This window comes from Bombyx mori, chromosome 22, assembly GCF_030269925.1.
Source record: "Bombyx mori chromosome 22, ASM3026992v2".
Lineage (NCBI taxonomy): Eukaryota > Metazoa > Arthropoda > Insecta > Lepidoptera > Bombycidae > Bombyx > Bombyx mori.
The window spans coordinates 6,276,223-6,292,118 of record NC_085128.1 but is presented as its reverse complement, the minus strand read 5'-3'; the positions used below and the strand labels follow the sequence as shown (position 1 = coordinate 6,292,118).

The 15,896-nt window shown below is 39.1% G+C and overlaps 3 protein-coding genes across 3 annotated transcripts; 2 read left to right on the top strand and 1 right to left on the bottom strand.

The window, feature by feature from the left end:
• The first annotated feature begins 161 nt into the window (after nt 1-161).
• Nucleotides 162-2,987, top strand: LOC101742275 (histidine-rich glycoprotein-like). The gene is made up of 4 exons (NM_001309614.1): nt 162-199; nt 1,008-1,469; nt 1,941-2,107; nt 2,873-2,987. The coding sequence occupies exons 1-4, from the start codon at nt 188-190 to the stop codon at nt 2,946-2,948; spliced, it is 717 nt and encodes a 238-aa protein (NP_001296543.1). The 5' UTR covers nt 162-187; the 3' UTR covers nt 2,949-2,987.
• Nucleotides 2,988-7,030: 4,043 nt separating this feature from the next.
• CPR123 (cuticular protein RR-2 motif 123) lies at nt 7,031-8,586 on the top strand. The gene is made up of 4 exons (NM_001173175.1): nt 7,031-7,080; nt 7,155-7,748; nt 7,918-8,084; nt 8,394-8,586. Exons 1-4 carry the CDS (start codon nt 7,069-7,071, stop codon nt 8,461-8,463), a joined length of 843 nt encoding a protein of 280 aa, NP_001166646.1. The 5' UTR covers nt 7,031-7,068; the 3' UTR covers nt 8,464-8,586.
• A 3,306-nt stretch (nt 8,587-11,892) lies between these two features.
• On the bottom strand, nt 11,893-14,253 carry CPR124 (cuticular protein RR-2 motif 124; the record flags this gene model as incomplete). The annotated part of the gene is given in 4 exon segments (NM_001173155.1): nt 11,893-11,997; nt 11,999-12,061; nt 13,339-13,505; nt 13,969-14,253. Coding segments are annotated over 4 exon segments (516 nt in total), but the record flags the coding sequence as incomplete, so codon positions are not given.
• Nucleotides 14,254-15,896: the final 1,643 nt, after the last annotated feature.

Genomic DNA, 15,896 nt, shown 5'->3' with positions numbered 1-15,896 from the left:
TCTGACCTCAGTATTATTTACATCAGTTTCAAAATGTTTGCACGCATGAACTTAACACGTTCACATTTTTTTGGTCAGAAAAGTATCAAACCTGTTGTTGGGTTGATTATTTTGAATGTATAAAATCCGATGCATCTGGCGTATTCAGCATCAGAGTAGCAGCTGCTTTTGTGTAGAAACAAGCAAAATGTTTGGAAAGGTACAGATAATTTTAATTCATTTTAATAACCTATATACACTAATTTACTTGCGTCGTAGACATAATTCAAATTACGTATATTTTTCATTTTGGAGTTTATTATTCAAATATTCGCTAAAATTTCAAGTTAATTCTATATGTAGTACGACGCGTAGATATCATTTTCTTAGATCGACCAACTTTAGCGCAATATTCAAATGTTGTTGAACAACACCTTAGTTGTCCGTGCCTACGACAGTTGTAAATCATCCAAAAAGCCTAAAGTAATCAAATTAAAATATTAAAAGTAATATGATAGTCGCCGTGGCCTAAAGGGTAAGATGTCCGGTGCATTCGTGTTGAACGATGCGCTGGTGCTTGAATCCCAGGTGGGTACCAATTTTTCTAATAAAATACGTACTCAACAAATATTCGCGATTTTCTTCCACGGTGAAGGAATAACATCGTGTAATAAAAATCAAAACCCGCAAAATTATAATTTGCGTAATTATTGGTGGTACGACCTCTTGTGAGTCCGCACGGGTAGGTACCACCACCCTGCCTATTTCTGCCGTGAAGCAGTAATGTGTCTCGGTTTGAAGGGCGGGGCAGCCGTTGTGACTATACTGAGTTCTTAGAACTCATATCTCAAGGTGGGTGGCGGCATTTATGTTGTAAATGTCTATGGGCTCCGATAACCACTTAACACCAGGTGGGCTGTGAGCTCGTCCACCCATCTATGCAATAAAAAAAATATAGTTTAAGACGAAAAACTTTGAATCCTTAGAAAACCCATTTAAGGAGTTTTACATATTTTTTTTCACGACAGGCTTTAGGAATCGTCATCTTTCTGACAGTAGGCTACTGTCAGGAACACAATCACCACGGCTACACTCTACAGACCTTGGTAAAACACGACGTCCCGCAAAAGATCAAAACCAACCACGCAATCCCCGTCAAAACCGCCCATGTTGCGCCTGTCTATGAAACAAATGAAGCCCACGCCGCATCCGCTCACGAGAACCACTCAGGGCATTCCCAAGGGCACGCTGTGTCTTCCCAAAGTATCGTCCGTCACGATACCCATCATGAGCAAACTCACCATGAGCAACCACAAGAACAGCCTCACTACTTTGTACCGGTACACCATCACGCACCTATAGTCCATGAAGCTGTGATTGCTGCTCCAGTACACCACGCCCCAGTTCATCACGTACCGGTACACCATATTCAACAAATCGCCCACCATGATGAATCTCACCACGACGAATCTCACCATGAAGATCATTATGTGAGTAACATGCATGATCTATTCACACAATATGTAATTGGCCCATAGAAGCAGCTACCTATTAAACAGGACTTTCATTCATAAAGTTTTATGACAGCGCAGCTTAAAAAAGCTTTCTTTGGCAAGGAATGTCAATAAACCTACGGTCCTTTTGTCTTAGGTAGATTACCATCAAGTAGTACAGTTATTTAGCAACTTATATGTGGTTAAGTATTCTCTTCAAACTTCTGATATTCGAAGAATGATATCTCTTTTGGTCATGCCTTAAGCAGCAATTCACGAGTTCCTAACGATTTTTTTATTAATCAGTCAACAATAGACAGTCAAGTTCTTTTTATTATTCCATTTATTTTTGTAATAAAATAATTGAAAACAGGGTCAAATATTACAGTCTAATTGTCCATTAAATAATTTACATAAGAATCAATATTGCGTGTAGTGTAATTTCAAAATTTAACTACCTATCAACAGGCATACCCCAAATATGCTTTCGAATACAAAATTGAAGATCCCCACACCGGTGACAATAAGTACCAGCACGAGATCCGCGATGGTGATGTAGTGAAAGGAGAGTATAGTCTTCACGAGGCTGACGGCTCCATTCGTACCGTTAAATACACAGCCGACAAAAAATCAGGGTACGTAAACAGGAAAATTTCCCTTTTTGAACTATTAAGTAGAGATAACTAAATTTATTGGAACAATCAGCTAAATGTGCTCCATAAACACAACACGATCGCTATCACGATTATTATGTTGTTAATTTGATTTAAATATTTCGCTGGTGTGTCTTCATAATCTATATATTTCTAATCCTAAATTAGGAGTTATACTAAAACTCAACGCACAGTTATCATTATAATTTGTCTAGTAGAAAGAAAGTTATGTTTATAAAATATTATTTAAAAACTAAAAAAAAATCCTTTTGTAGCAAACAGAACTAAATAATAAGGTAAATTAAAAGACCTAGAAGTCGTTGTGTCTGGCCTAAAGGATAAGACGCCTGGTTTACGCGTATCAATGAATACGACTGTACCGGTGTCCGAATCCCGTAGGCAGATACCAATTTTTCTAATAACTACGCGAAATACTTTCACGATGAGGAAATAATATCGTTTGATAAAATTAAAACCCGCAAAATAGACATAGACCACAAATTTCAAGGCGGGTGGCGGCATTTACATCGTGTCTTTCTGGTTAGGATATCAGCAGAAAAATATTGTGTTTACATTGGTCCATTTGACAGAAGTATCTATTAAATTAAAGTCAAACTTATTTATATTTCATACTACTGCTAAAGTTCATTAGAAAATATTTACACCATCATCCAAAGTTGTTCCAGTTTCTAAGCTTGTTCATCGGAGATAGCTTTCCAATTTTTTAAATCTTATTTACATTTTTAGATTCAACGCTGAAGTTATCAACTCCGGACTCTCAAAGCACGAGGAGCCAATTCACCAGCACAGTCACCACCATTAAACTATAGCTAGTCAAACATTGTTTCTGTATTGTTTGTGTTAATAAATCTCGTCATAAAATACAAAAAAAAACGATTTATATCACTTAAAGCCTTCAAAATGTGTTGAAAACAAAAGAAGAATAATCTGTAGAAGAAAATGTGTACTAAATTTTAAATAGACTTTGTGGTAAAAAAATATTTTACAAGATGTTATTCGTTCACCGTGGAAGTCAATCGTGAACATTTATTAAGTACGTATTTCATTAGGAAAATTGGTACTTGCCTGCAGGAGTCGAACACCGTTGCATTGATACGAATACATCAGATGTCTTATAATTTCGGCCACGAAGGTGCAGTCGACTGTAATCTCAATGTCTTGCTGGGCAGAGTTATTTTTTGCTGGATTGTGGAGTTTAGTTTATAGATACAGGGTGGTTTGTATTTTTCCTGTAACTACATGTGCAAAGTTTCTACATAATGAAATAAAAACGCGATATCACATATTTCATGAGGAAACAAGCACAAACATAACTCTTTATATAAATTAGATTTATCTCACCATCGATTTTTTTTTATAATACATTAAATTAACACATGCTCTAGGTTGTAAGAATGGTATGAACACATGACTACGATTTCATCGGCAGCCTGACTTATTCACTTCCCTATCACCATTATCACCAATAATACTATGCTTCTTATATCTTCTTGATATATAGATTTGACATAAAGAGATAATAATCAAATCAAATACATATATTAAATTCTAAAGTGCATGAGCCTAAACCGAAAATAGTAAGAATTATTTAGTATTTTCGAATGAGTTTTAAATGAATTATTTGAAAAGAATTGAAAAGTTATGGTGAATTGTGCAATTAAAAATGGGAATAACGATCAAGTCTATAATAGTAGTTGTTAGTGAAAATTCCTAACGCGAGAAATCACGAAAAAATATTTAAATTTAGTTCATGGTTTGAAGAACGCCGAGTTAATTCACCTCATTTTTCGGCAAAAACCTGTGGCATTGACATTGTTACAGTCGTTTTACTCTATCACGATACTGTTGATTCACTTGTTAAATAACAATCGCTACGTTAAATTTAAAATTGAGCAAATAGCTGATTTCTTTCAATAGCTTTCGAAAGTAAATTTAATTAAATATTATGCTAAATTTATCTTTGGAAGGAATAATGTAGTATTTGACACATTGTTGGTTAGTAATATAAACAAAAAAAAAGGTTTAACTATTTGTAACAAAGATCATCAAGTCATTTAAGTCACTAATTCATTAACAAGTTATTAAAGGGTGCCTGAACTTATCTTTATATATTAACTTTCCAAAGTCGTCGTGGCCTAAAAGATAAGATGTCCGGTGCATTCGTATCTAGCGATGCGACGGTGTTCGAATCCCGCAGGCGTGTACCAATTTTTCTAATGAAATACGTACTCAAAAAATGTTCACGATTGACTTCCACGGTGAAGGAATAACATCGTGTAATAAAAATCAAACACGCAAAATTATAATTTGCATAATTACTGGTGGTAGGACCTCTTGTGAGTCCTCACGGGTAGGTACCACCGCCCCGCCTATTTCCGCCGCGAAGCAGTAATGCGTTTCGGTTTGAAGGGTGGGGCAGCCGTTGTAACTATACTGATACCTTAGAACTTATATCTCAATTTACGTCATAGATGTCTATGGGCTCCAGTAACCACTTAACAACAGGTGGGCTGTGGGCTCGTCCACCCATCTAAGCAATAAAAAAAAATGGCTTGTCATTCAGCCGTGGGGCCATTGACGCATGAAGGCCCACGTTTCTAATCCATCATCACACAATTTAGTACACTATTATTGACGGACGATATGTAGGATATCAATAGGATTAGCATTTCATATTATGCGGTACTCACGTCTCCCAATATGAAGGAACAGCATGGCATATTTTCTTTTACTGTCATAACCAAAAATGAAGTTCCTTGAAAAACAAACTCAACGGGCTGATGCATGGGTTAGGTTGCACTTCAAACTCTTTGCCGAGTTCAATGAGTAGGGTTACCGGGGTCCGTAAGCCTGCTCCTAGCGTTAGACCTGAAGGCATCTAATGCAAGGGTTATTGGATCTGATGGATCTGTAAGGCCGTGTCTACGGCGTCGACGGGGACTGGCTCTTGTGTGATCAGAATTTGGGGAGTAAGCAGCGGCGGCAACGGTAAGGCGATTATCATGACGCATAGCCTTATCGAAGTAACGTTGCAAGTTTTGTAAAGTGTCACCTTGTTCCGAAGGGATATTTTACTCCGCTTAAATATCATGGGGTAGAGTCTACCGAGAATAAACGCGGGGCACGCAGACTGATTTTATATGTGAGCGGAATGTAATGGATGCATCCAGGGTGACACCCGGGTAATTAACTTTCCTGGCCCAGGGTATGAGTTGGCCGAAAAGGGTGATCGGGGGTGTGTGCCAATTAGTATAATGGTAAACGCCGATTATAGGCATAAAAAAATACTCATCTAACATATGTATAGGAGTAAATTCCATTAAAATGTGTTGCGTTAAAGAGAAAAATATGTTACTAAATAATGAATCCAAAATGTCAGATAAACGTCAAACAATTTTAAATGAATCCTACTTAATTGCTACAGAATCGTGACCTGTGTTTTTTGTTAAATGAGAAGACGAAATTTTAAGGCCCACTTGTTGCTAAGTGGAACCACTAGACATCATAGCGTGGATGCCACCATAAAGTTATAAATATGAGATTGAAGTCTCAATTCTATTGCACCTAGACCAAAGCGCTAGGCTAAACTGGAATAAAAAAGTATGGAACTGATGTACTTACTCGTGCGGCTATCCATCCACCGTACCACCAGTAATCACGCAAAATTCAACATTTCATGACAGTGGTCTTTAAAAAGAAAATATTTCTGTGGTAAAATACGTGTGCAGCGTATGCTGGCATATTTAACTTTTTTTGTGATAATGATTAATTACACATCATCATCAGCCTACGGCAGTCCACTACTGGACATAGGCCTCCCCCAAAGCTCGCCACTGAACCCGATCTTCGGTTAATTCGATTAATTACACGATATCACATAAACACCCACACAACCCACTAAGCTTCTCGCCGGAACTTCTCCGTGGGTTACGATTCCGATTCAGTTGATTCAGCGAAAATAGCCCCTTGACGCTATCAGCAGATAAAGAGGCAAAAACGTGATCTTAGATTATTTCCTAGTTTCTCCGTGTATTGAATTCTCCAACGAAAAAAAAAACGTTTTCTTGTATATATGTACAGACTAATCTTTCAAATGTTTGATAAAATTAATTAATTCAGATATGGCTTAAAGTTAGGAATATCAATGAATTATAGTAATAGACCATCAGATAAAATGAGGAACAGTATAGGCAGAATACAATGGTAATTGCAACAATTTTTCACTTGAACTAAACTATATGATGAGGATGTATCAAGTGTGGTGCTAACCTAAGTTAGTGCTTTCACTCAATTAACATATTACTCAAACCATTTATTCAATTGTTGCCTTAAGTTACGTATTACTAAAACATTTTTTTCTATAAAAATAAAATTCTAAACTAATAATAGTCTTTGCAAACTATTTTAAATTTAATTTATTTTATAAAAATAGACTAAACGGTGACTGTAACTTTCTAACTCTTCATCTCCTAAACATAAAATATGCAAAGATGCTAAAAAATTAACAATTATTTTGCAATTTTCGTCATAATTTAAAAGTGAAATCGGTTTAGATTTAAAAGTGTATGTCGAGGAAACAATCAAACCGACTTAGAATACAAATTACAGTGGATTTCTCTCTACAGATTTATGCCATTTTTGGATATCTAATTTAGAGTCTAGGCTGGTTTTATAGATCTAACTACATTATTAATCAGAGCATCCGCAAAAAAGAGCTCTGCACCAGTTAATGGACTGACAACCTTCACATTGGTTATATAAATTACGTCATGAAGCCGGCGCGCGTGTTGGGTTACAAACATAACGCCCCAAGCGGTAGCAAATCTATTCAATACTCTCTCGTAACGTCTCCAGTATATATTGAGCTAATGACTATGTTAATTCATCAGTTCCACCGCGGAAGTCGAGGAAGAAAGAACAACATGCTAGCTAAAGTTAGTCTCTGGAAATATAAATCGTACTTTTGATTCAGTTAGAACTTCCCTAACAATTTTTTTTTTGGTTGCAGATCTTAGTGATTGCCGTCGCCGTGGCAGTGGTTTCCTGTCAAGAGAAGCCGTATAATCTGAAGAAGCTTTTTCAACAAGAACAAGCCAAGGAATACAAGCATCGCCCTTACGAGCACATTCATCCATCGTTTCCTTTAAAGTCCTTCCAAGAACCTGCACCCATCAGTGAAGAGCAGTACCAAGAAGCTCAAGCTAGTCCCGCTGAACAAGCTTACGAAAAGCCGCAAGAGAGCTACTCCCCTGCCTACTCTTCTCAGAGCATCATCCATCATGCTGCAAGCGGTCAGCAAGATTCCCAAGAGAACAGCGGTGAACGTGGGATTTATCAATACGTGCAGGAGCAAAACGAAGATGTGAAAGTACGCCAACCAACCACTCACAAATACCAAGGAGTACATTACCCGGTGCATTATCCTGCTCCAGTACAACACGAGGCTCCTGCGGCAAAACCAGTATACAAGCCCCAAGTTCATTACACTCGGCCGCAAGAAGGCTTTAGCTTCCACCGTGGAGTTCATCTTGAACAAGCCCCTGTCTATCAGCAGACCGAAGGACATGCTCACGAATCACACGATGAACCCATTGACTATTACGTAAGTATTCTATAATAGAATTTAAACGACTTAATTTCCGAATTCCAATTTCATGGCAACTTTCCACTCATTTAATCGTAGCACGAACTCATCCGTTTCAAACGATACGATAAATTCTATTGTCGGCGCATAATAAGGCGTTTTATGTAAATTCACTTTTACTGTTTAGGCCTACCCTAAATATCAATATGAGTACAAAGTTGAGGACCCTCACACCGGAGACAACAAGTTCCAACACGAGATCCGTGATGGCGACGTCGTGAAGGGCGTGTACGGTCTTCACGAGGCTGATGGCTCAGTTCGGACTGTTGAATACAGTTCAGACAAGCACAAAGGGTGAGTTCTTCAATTTTGATACCAAATTATAACAACTGTCATTCCAATTGTTATTTAAATGATTAGTTGAATTTAAAATCCAACTGATTAATTGGCTACTGGTGCCAATAAGCATTACAGTGTGAATGTCTAGCCGACTCTTTACCGTTCATCGGAATGCAAGAGGAATTGGAACGTAAGCTGTATGGTTTGGTATCCGTGCGTGTTCATGTACGTAACAAAACACATTTTTAAATTAACTAAGCCAACCAGGTCCGATTTTCATGAAAATTATCATGAATTTTTCTTTAAATTTTATTTCATTTGCAGATTCAGCGCCATTGTCAAGCATTCAGCTCCTGGTCAACATGTTCACATTGAGAGTCATCATGAAAACTAAATTATTAGTCGAAGACTGATATTGTGTATTCTTGTACTAAAATTACTTAAAATTTGTTGCCGTTTTGTTGTTACTACATGTGTATATCAAGTTAGAAACATAATAAAGCTTATTTATTAATAATTCGTTCTGGTTTTTAATAAAAATCCCAAATTGTTCTAAGTTATAAATACAAAAACATTTGCATGAGATCAACTTTTTATAAATATAGATTTTGCTAAATCGTTTTAAACACATATTAATTATCTAAAGTATTGCTGCTTTTAAAAATTGACTAGCTTCATTAGAAATGATTAGATGGATTACAATCAGTTGGACCGTACGCTTACGATAAGACATTCTGAATAAGATCGTTAGTATTTAGATCCACGTAAAGTATTACTTAGGGCAGTTAGGCTTTGCGTATTTTTTTCCTAACAAAACGGTAGCCTAGAGGTTATGCCAGCGTAACCGGGCGAGTAGGTGAGCTCACGGAGCTCTAACCTGAGGAAGTTGCTAAACCTAACCCTAGCAACAGCAGTGCTTTGCAAGATCTACCACCGGATCGGAATCACGACCCACTGAGAAGATTCGGCCAGTAACTCAGTCTGTGGGCTAGTTCGCACATCGAACTTTTCGTAGTTATCGTATACAAGGAGGGTGAACGGTAAAGAGTCTAAAAGTAGCGAGAATGATCGACTGACGAGAAAATCTGGGGGATCCAACAAGTCATGCTTCTGGTGACGGCGGCTTTGTGTTGCTCCGTCGCCTGGGTCATATATGTAATTAGCGGCGGCCACGATAAGAGGGGCCTCTTATCGTGGCCCGGTCACTACCTTAATATACTTACTATTAGTTATAAATTTAGATCATCGTGAAGATCGACATTTCTCACGTACCAACTCACGTGCTCCAACGGGTATCCTAAAAAACAGTATTGGATGACCTGGAGAGAGTTCATGTGTATGCGAGTCGCGGAGCAAACACTACACTTACATAGATCATAACGGGACGTAAGCAAGTTTTGTAGAGTGTGGCGCATGGACTTGGCCTTCAAAGCCTACGATGCGGGTTTGCCAAAGATTTTGATGGCGGAAATGGAGTTAACGCACCTAATTCGAGACAAGATACAAGTAGTAGTTTCGGGAGGGCGACCCCTTTTGAAGAGCACGCTTGTCATATTCCTGAGGTTGATGTTGTAAATTAAACTATTGTGCCACACTTTGTCGAACGCCTTCCCAATATCGAGGAAGAGGGCTACCGTGGAGACGGGCTTAGTCCTACTAAGATCGGTTGCGTGAGACGTCAGTCTACACTTTAAATTTGGGATTTAGTAAAATATTTATTTCATATCTATATATTAATATACCTACCTCCTCATCTGGTATAAAAATGAATGTACGGAATCAGTGTATTTAAATATTGCCGTCTATTGAAGAAAGCTTTACAAGTTAAACAACATTTAAAAGTTTAATTATCAAACTTCATATCAGACCAGCTTTCGTTACGTTCGCTTCATCTTCTGTTACGATTTTACATCTTAATTCAACCGACCATCAGGAAGTTTTCAATGTACATGTATTGTCAGGGATACAGAACATAATACAGGGTATGTAATAACTCATAAAAAAAAACAATTCCAGAGAGATCGTTTTTCAACCCATTAACGCGCGGGTGAAGCCACGGTAAAGGTTAATATTAGGCTTTTCGTATTCTAAAATTATATTATTTTTCCTGCTAAAGCTAATTTTATTTTGAGCAGCACCATTTAATCATTATATAATAGATTTGTCGTGAAACAAAATAAACGATAATTGACAGCTCAACAAATCATTTAAACGCATGCGGGAAGTGATAGTGAAGTTTTGAAATACTGTTACCAGTCTCAATTCAATCATTTTTTGACATTCTCGCCCTAGTTCTTACAAGTAATTGTTATTAAAAGAGACCATTAATAATTAAGTGTTGCAAACTATTATAATTTCAAATATAAATGTAATAAAATTTTCATTATTATCGTCAAGCGTTAGAGCTGATTTTTTTTAATTCCTCTGTATGCTGACTAGTATATGGCCTACCTGACTGTAAGTGGTTACCGTTGCCCATGGACTTCCGCAATGCCAGGGCAGAACCAAGCTGCTGCCTACAAATTCGTCCTTCATACGCCTGGGACACTCACATCGAGCAATGCGACACTGGTGCTTAAATCCCGTAGGCATGTTCCAGATTGATTAAATAGAATACGAGCTTAGCTCATGTTCTAGTTACTTATGACACATAACTTTTTCATCGTCAATATGATACCCATGAAGTTTGCCCTCAACTGCGATTTTAAAGAAAAATTTGACTACTTTCAGGTAATTAAAAAAATTATGTATATCATCCACGGCGAGTTATGAAGACATGTATTTTTCCTTTCCTGTGTAACTTTGTGAATTGGTAAGCTACAAATACAAAAGAAAAATTGACTAGATCATTTTTTGCAACTTTATTTTAAATATCATCATAACCACTTTTGATAAATCTAGTTTTTCAGATACATTGTTTTGTGTTAATAATTACTAAAGACAGATCTGTTTTGCAAACAGATTGAATTTATGAAATCGATACAAACAATGGCATTGATTCGCATAATTCGCTCAAATAAAATAAACACAAATATTCGATTAATTAGACTAGACAGTTTATTAACTATGATAATAACATAACAAAACCATAAGAGTGTGTGTTTGAGAGATATTTTTATTTTATTGCGTAGGTAAGTGAACGAGCTCATGGTCCACCTAACTTTAAGTGGTTACCGGATCGTATAAACTTAACAACGCCAACGCCAATGCAATGAGGTCGAATTACCAATTGTATTTTATAACAGCTGCGGGTATTCCATCCGTCAAACCGGAATGTACGATGTTTTGCGGCATCCCTTAGGCCCGTAATACCAATCGCAGTTTAAGCTAAAATCGAAATTTCAAGCGGTCACTGACGATTAACTCGAAATTTCAATCATAGTTAAACTCTCCTTTGGAGTTTGAACTATCTCAAAGGTTAAGCGGTCATGAGGGAGCGATTAAACTTAAGATTGGGGAATTGTTCTTTTCAAAATGGCCACTCGACGGCCACTAAACAGCTGTTTTTTGTGTCCAATTTAGTAAATAAGCAAATCTGTAAACTCATGTCCAAAATTGCATTGTGCTTGGCTTAAGTAAATAAAAACAAACTATTGAATTCTTTGGTAAGCTTGAACCAAATTTGCTTCTTCATCGGATTATTTTCAATAACAGTTTGTTATTTATTATGGATTAAATTGTCATATAGGCTCCCTGAGCTTGCTAGCAATATCGTTTCTAATTTAAAAAAAAAAAATTTTTTTTTTCATAAACGATTCACCATTTAAATAAAAGAATGGATGGAGCGAAAAATCTTAGTCGTAGTTAGCTCAGCTAATCTGTGTTTTGTTTTCGTATTGATACTACGATCGAACTTTAATTTATGAATCAAATTGAACTAAGTTTTGTTAATCTTTGTTTTAAGTCACAGCTAAGATAAAAAGGTTTTATAGTACTGTTGAACAGGTTCAGCGTGCTTTGTCGGAGCAGTGTGCTTGACCACTGCGTTGAAACTGAAACAAAACAAATTCTATTTGAGAACCAACAGCAGTTGTAGTGTAACAGCTTTGTAAATGAATTTACAAATAGTAAATTTACATGTTTTAAAATCTACAAAGGTGATGTAATAAATTTACAAAGTAGTGTTTGTTTCTTTTTTATATGTTGCCTATCTCTATCGAACTATGAGCAATAATAACTGAAAATGCAACAATATTAATAGTAGTAGTTAGTAGTCGTCGTGGCCTAACGGATAAGACGTCCAGTGCATTCGTGTTGAAGCGATGCACCGGTGTTCGAATCTCAGGCGGGTACCAATTTTTCTAATGAAATACGTGCTCAACAAATGTTCACGATTGACTTCCACGGTGAAGGAATAACATCGTGCAATTAAAATTAAACCCGCAAAATTATAATTTGCGTAATTACTGGTGGTAGGACCTCTTATGAGTCCGCGCGGGTGGGTACCATTACCCTGCCTTTTTCCGCCGTGAAGCAGTAATGCGTTTCGGTTTGGAGGGTGGGGCAGCCGTTGTAACTATACTTGAGACCTTAGAACTTGTATCTCAAGGTGGGTGGCGCATTTACGTTGTGGATGTCTATGGGCTCCAGTAAAAAAAAAAAAAGTATAAAGGCAGAGTTTATTGTCACCCTACGAGGGTTGATACCTTATATGTCGATATGTAAATCCGATCTGTAGGAAATGTTGTTGAGACACCGAACTTTATATATCAATGATGAATGGTAGCAATTATATTGACATATCATGCATTTTCCTGCCTATCGAATTTGATAAAAATACATATAGATCGAGTTTGTTTTCTTTAATAAGTAATTTCTATATTCATTCTCATTATTAATAAATTAATGTTAAAACACGTTTTGGTAACATGTTTGTGACAAGCGGGAAATAAAAAAAAATCCGCTAAATTGACTGGGTTTTAAACTTTAGTATTCAGATATTTTTAAGTCCTCTTTTTCATAATTGACCAACGTTTACAGTTTTTACGCATTTTGTCTTTTTTTTATTATCACAGACTAATTTAAAATTTAAGCAGACTTACAAAACCAAAATGAACGTGCTCCGCCTATAAAATTGAATAGCAATGAAATTACTAACTATTCAATAGAGTTTTTATAAGGATTCTTCCATTTCTTTAAAATTATACTAGATATTGTGTATTAAAATTTTCATTATCTTGTACTTAAAAAAGTATCATGCGGAGCTGTGTCTAGAGACTTTGGTCGTATTCGATGTTTCAATTTTGTTTTGTCAGTATAATAGAGTTACCCATTGTGTTTGTCGGCGGAGTATTCCACAACACGGATAGATCCATCAGCTTCATGCAGAGAGTAGTAGCCTTTCACGACATCACCGTCACGAGTCTCGTGTTGGCTCTTCAGGTCCCCAGTGTGAGGGTCTTCGATTTTGTATTCAAACGCATATTTGGGATGAGCCTTGAAAAGCAGAGCAATAAGTAAATTAAGTTCTTATTCTTATTGCTTAGGTGGGTGGACGAGCTCACGGCTTACCTAGCGTTAAGTGATTACTGGAGGCCATAGACATCTACAACGTAAATGCCGCCACCTACATTGAGATCTCAGTTCTAAGCTCTCAGTTTTTAAAACCAAACGCATTACAGCTTCACGGCATAAATAGGCAGGGTGATGGTACGTACCCGTGCGGTCTCAGTAATTACGCAAATTATAATTTTGTGTGATTGATTTTATTACACGATTTTATTCCTTAACATTTTGTTAAGTACGTATTTCGTTAGAAAAATTGGTACTTGCCTGCGGCATTTGAACATTGGCGCATCGCAAGATACTAATGCACCGGACGTCATATCCTTTAGGCCACTACGAGACCTTTTAAAAGGGGGTGACGTCACAATGTGCTCGACCAGCAAAACGTACTTACATCATAATCTTCATGGTGAGGCTGGTCTCCATGATGTACTGGCGCGTGTTCATGGTGATGCACGAGCACGGGTGCAGCGTGTATAGTCGGAGCTCCATGATGCGCTGCTACTGGTACAACATGGTAGGATTGACCTTCATTCCCATGACCATGAGTCACATCGTGTCTAATAATAGACTGGGATGAAACAGCGTGATTGTGTTTATGGCCATGATAGTAGCCGTGATGCTCTTGGGTACTCACGACTGTCACTACAAGTGTTAGCGAGAGAGTTAGGACAACGATCTGTTGAAAAAAAAATTGATAAAACTTGTGTCTAATTAGCTATGAAACATATTTTACTGTTGGTAGGACCTCTTGTGAGTCCGCGCGGGTAGGTACCACCGCCCTGTCAATTTTTGCCGAGAAGCAGTGATGCGTTTCGGTTTGATGGGTGGGGCAGCTGTTGTAACTATACTGAGACCTTATATCTCAAGATGGGTGGCACATTTACGTTGTAGATGTCGATGGGCTCCAGTAACCACTTAACACCAGGTGGGCTGTGAGCTCGTCCATCCACCTAAGCAATAAAAATAAAAACTTAATTTACTTATTGCTCTGCTTTTCAAGGGCTCGTCCATTTGTAAGTAAGCGATTAACCGGGGCGTTGCAAATACAAAAGCTAACTTCAGACTGGAGCGAATGGTTTCTTCGCAGCAAAAATAAGCAATGCGTCCCGATTTTTAGCCAGGAGCTGCGCATCATCTACTGGAACCCCGACGGGATAGGGTCCCGGAGGTCGGAGCTCATCCGACTCGCCCAGGAGTATGACCCGCAGGTTATCCTCCTGGGCGAGACCAAGCTCAAACCTCGACAAGATTTTAGGATGCCCAACTACTTCGTGTACCGACGGGACGAACTGACCTCCAACGGGCGCCCGTTCAGGGGCACTGCGGCGCTCGTCAGGAGGGACGTGGTGCACGAGGAGCTTGAGCTACTGACCTTCGCCTCTACCAGAACGGTCGGGGTGAGGGTCCACGTACCGGGGGCCGAATTGCGGATTTATGCCGCGTATCGACCCCCGGGTCCTGATTTTGTCGAGGACGATATTAGACGGGCCTTGAACCATGATCGCCATCCGGCCTTGGTGGTCGGGGACCTCAATGCGAAACATGTCGCTTGGGGCTCCCGAATCATCACGCCGCCCGGAAGGCGATTGTACGAGGATGCCGAAAGGGGGGACTACTGCGTGGTCGGCCCCAACGAACCCACACACGTTCCAACGTTGGCCCGGTACCAACCGGACGTATTGGACGTGTGTGTTCACAAGGGGCTACAGTGCCCTCTAGCGATAGAGGCACTGTACGACCTGAGTACCCCTCACCTACCGATCTTGGTCACGGTGGGTTTGGGGCTCACTCGGGTCGCGACATCCCCTCTCAGGCCTAGGGTCGACTGGCAGTCCTTTACGGGACTGCTGGCCGACCAATCCTTGTTTCAAGACCCGTCTACCCCTGATGAGGTCGACACGGCGGCTTCCCGTCTCGTCGACACCATCAGGGGAGCCCTGGACCAAGTGACGACTCTGGTACCCAGCGGGGGGCCCAGAGCGGAACTCCCGGTGCACCTCAAGACGTTAATTCGTCGGAAGAGGGCACTGAGGAGGCTCTGGGCGACATCTAGGTGTCCCAGGATTAAGCGCGAGCTCAACCGACTTGAGGGGGAGCTGGCGACTAAGATGCGGACTTACCGGGGTGATTCCTGGGAGGGGGGACTGTTGGACGCGTCCGACGACCGTACGATGGCCCCCCTTCACCGCATCTGTCGCCGGCTCACCAACAAGCCTTCCCCCACTTGCCCCTTAGAGGACGAGGGGGGAAGACGGTGTTTTACACCGTTGGCTCGTGCTGAAGTCCTGGCCAACTCGCTGGAGCGGCAGTTCACTCCGA